This window comes from Hyperolius riggenbachi, chromosome 3, assembly GCF_040937935.1.
Source record: "Hyperolius riggenbachi isolate aHypRig1 chromosome 3, aHypRig1.pri, whole genome shotgun sequence".
Taxonomy (NCBI): Eukaryota; Metazoa; Chordata; class Amphibia; order Anura; family Hyperoliidae; genus Hyperolius; species Hyperolius riggenbachi.
The window spans coordinates 409,008,429-409,011,714 of record NC_090648.1 but is presented as its reverse complement, the minus strand read 5'-3'; the positions used below and the strand labels follow the sequence as shown (position 1 = coordinate 409,011,714).

Here is a 3,286-nt window from a genome sequence, read left to right as displayed (position 1 = left end):
CAAGACGCAATATGTATTGTGGTGTGTGTAGTAATGCAAAACTAAATTTATAAGCATATTCAGATCAGTGTATTTACACTATAATACATGCATGTGTGCAGCATGCAGATTACAGTCTCACTTTTACGCCCTATCAGTGATGCTTGATACAAGCTGGGACAATAGGAAAACATGTCCATGGTTTATATTGCAACGTGATAAGGAGTTAAGAGTTGTAAATATACATGGCAGCTTGCCATGGTTTAATGGCCCTTTAAAAGCAGTTTGATTAAATAGAATTAGCATGCTAATTGTCAATCTGTAGATGGTGCTGCAGAATGTACAGCTAATGAATACCTGCTGCATGTGCTAAACCATTACAAAGTGAGGATCTGGAAGGGAGATTTAAAATGTGACTGCTGCTCTGCTCTCAGACTGATGAAAACACCACAATGATTTAATTTTAATACCAGGAAGCTGTGAGATATCACGGTGTCCATAAAGATTCAGCACCACAGTGTAAAACGCTCCCCTGCTGTACCAAATGAGACTCGGCTGGAGTTTGAGCTGAAGGGAAGCTGGTCACATGCTCAGTGGATGTACAGTATCAGCTCAGGCTGGCTGCGTGCTGGAACACCGCTAGGACTCACAGGCAGATTCAACTTTGGAGTACACTGAGAAGGGAGATCAGATGTTTGTTCAGCAGCAGAAACACATTACACGGATTTATGGATGCTTCTGACCTCTGTTAAAGGGCTACCTACAATAAATTACTTCTGCCAAGACTGCACGTCAGTTGTTTTTTTTTAAGCAGCAGAAGATGGACCCTACGTGCTATATAGATGTATAAATCATTTGTGCGACTTTCTGTTGGCGGACTCTTATAATTAGCAATTAAACTGCACTGTGACTGTGAGTACACCTACCTGACCTGTCACCCAGCCTGAGCGATGGAAGAGGATTATACTGTTGCTCTCTGCTATGCATACATTGATTTGTATTGATGTGCATGTCATTCTTGGAGCTTAGTGAACAGCAGCTTGAAAGTTAAGGAAAAGAGAAATCGACACAATATTTTGGAGTAACATGATGTTATGGGATTACAAGAACAGATTGATTAGCTATCTTAAAGATTTCTGAGTTCATCTGTAAAACAAGATATATTTGGATCTAGCCTGGATGGATGTTGTTCTCTGGATTTCACAAGGGGAAAGACTTTTGGAATGGAAAATGATGACTTCTTGGAATCTCTTGCTTATTGAAGGGATGTGAAGAGATTTCCACTATGATCATGTATGGAGAGATGTTATTAAACTCCAGCAGTGCTACTGAAGCGCAGATCATGCTGCAGACCAACACTCCTTATCTCAGCAGCACCCAGAGACCTGTCAGCTCCTCAGCCTTCTACTTGTCCACAGCCAGGGTGCTCAAGGAAGGCGAGATCAACAAACCTGACCTTATGACTTACATTGTCCTTTTTGTTCTCCTTTTTTTGTCGGTGACATTGATTGTCCTTTTCATTAACTGTCAACTGAGGAATTCCTTCTTTGCAGGACTACCTTATGACAGATCCCTGAGGGAAGCCAGGAGCCCTTGGAAAACACAGTCTGTCTGAAACTAAACTGGATAGCCAGCAACAGAGATTCAAATCCTATGTCACTTTTATATCTTAGCAAGAGGCTGAGAGGAAGATTTTGCTTTAATATTATATACCACTATGTGAATGTAATTTTGCTATGATGATTAGAAGATTATTATGTGCCAAAGGGAATGCTCAATTAAAAGGGCAGATAGGGATTTATCATTTTTCAAAGAAGGGGATATGGCAATGTATTTGGTATATTTATGAATACAGTAATGTGAATATTTCATGCATTTAGTTACATTTTTTTATGATATCATAAACCTTCATCACCTTTCATTCAGAAGAGACAGGAACAACATTTTAGGAATGACTACAGTATGTTATGCTTAACTGTCACTGTTAAGTCATCTACTCCCCCAAGATATTTAATGCAGCTGAAGCGTGATAGAACCTGCTTGCTGCTTCTGTCACATCCTCCTAAATGATTTATCCCTACATTAAAGTGTATTTGATTTTTATATATCAGTTTAATACATCACAAATAAAATCGAGGACTAAGTCATTGCATTTTATAAAGTAGATTTACCAGAATTAAGTGTTGCTTTTTCAGAATGAAATCTTTTGAAGACATCGCTCTGAGTCCTAAACTATAATTGTTTGACCTGTTTTGCATAACCTGTGTTGATCCTGTCCAGAGGAACTTTTTTTTCCTTCACTAGGTGTCATTCCTGCTTCCATTTTCTGGTGTAGAATAAGCATTTAAGCACTCCACATTGAAGTCTTTAGTAGGCAGGTTTATTTCTGCTCCATTTCAAAGTATTAATCTTTGTAATCCTATTTTATAGAAGGGTTTAAAATAAAAATGTCATGCAGTCATCAATGACAGTAATGTGAGGATAAGGTGTTCTTTTTTTTTGTGTTCTTTTTTTTGTACAATCAGCCACACTGGTGTACTACTCTCACAGGTATACTCTAGGCAATCATTGAAAATGGGCACTGCGAGAATTTGGGTGCCGGAAATAGTCGCAAGTACAATATCAGTAATAGATATATCGGTATAGATCCTTGGATTATATAGATAGGAAATATTGGTAATTTTACTGATATTTTACTATAGGCCAACCTAATATTAGGCCCGGTTCACATTAGCGGTTTTTTTACGGAACCGGACATACGGATCATCAGGCCAGCTGGATCCGGTGAAAACGGTCTGTTTTACAGCCAGTGTGCTGTAAAACATTTGTTTTCATTGGTTCCTATATGCTGCAAAACCTTCAGTTTCTGTTCCGCTGAGCAAAATGGTCCAGAAAATTGGGTCCTGCAGTATTTTTTCGTCCGCTCAGCGGAACGGACCACGGAACCGTATGGCCGGTTCCGTTGGCAAATGCTAATGTGAACCCGGCCTTATTCTCACACAGAACCCTCCCTCTAATGTCTCCTGAACTTAAACATCTCCCCCCATGCCTAAACCAACTAAGCCTCTCCAATACCCTAACCATCCTCCTCTGCTGATGCCTAACCCTAAATATCCATATCGAATGCCTCACCTTAAAAACCCTCTAATGCCTAACCCTAGCCCCTTCCAAAATACCTGACCTTTATCTCTCCCCTCTAATGTCTAACCCTATTCCCCCCTCTGATGCCTAGCCTTAAAAAAAGCCCTCCCACCACTAACCCTAAATGCTTCCTCCCTCGATGCTTGACCCTAAAAACTCCCTAATT

At 39.9% G+C, this 3,286-nt stretch overlaps 1 protein-coding gene across 1 annotated transcript; it reads left to right on the top strand.

Moving 5' to 3' along the window:
* Positions 1 to 599: 599 nt before the first annotated feature.
* Positions 600 to 2,586, top strand: SMIM32 (small integral membrane protein 32). The gene has a single exon (XM_068272927.1). The coding sequence runs from the start codon at positions 1,265 to 1,267 to the stop codon at positions 1,592 to 1,594; it is 330 nt and encodes a 109-aa protein (XP_068129028.1). The 5' UTR covers positions 600 to 1,264; the 3' UTR covers positions 1,595 to 2,586.
* The last annotated feature ends 700 nt before the right edge of the window (positions 2,587 to 3,286 follow it).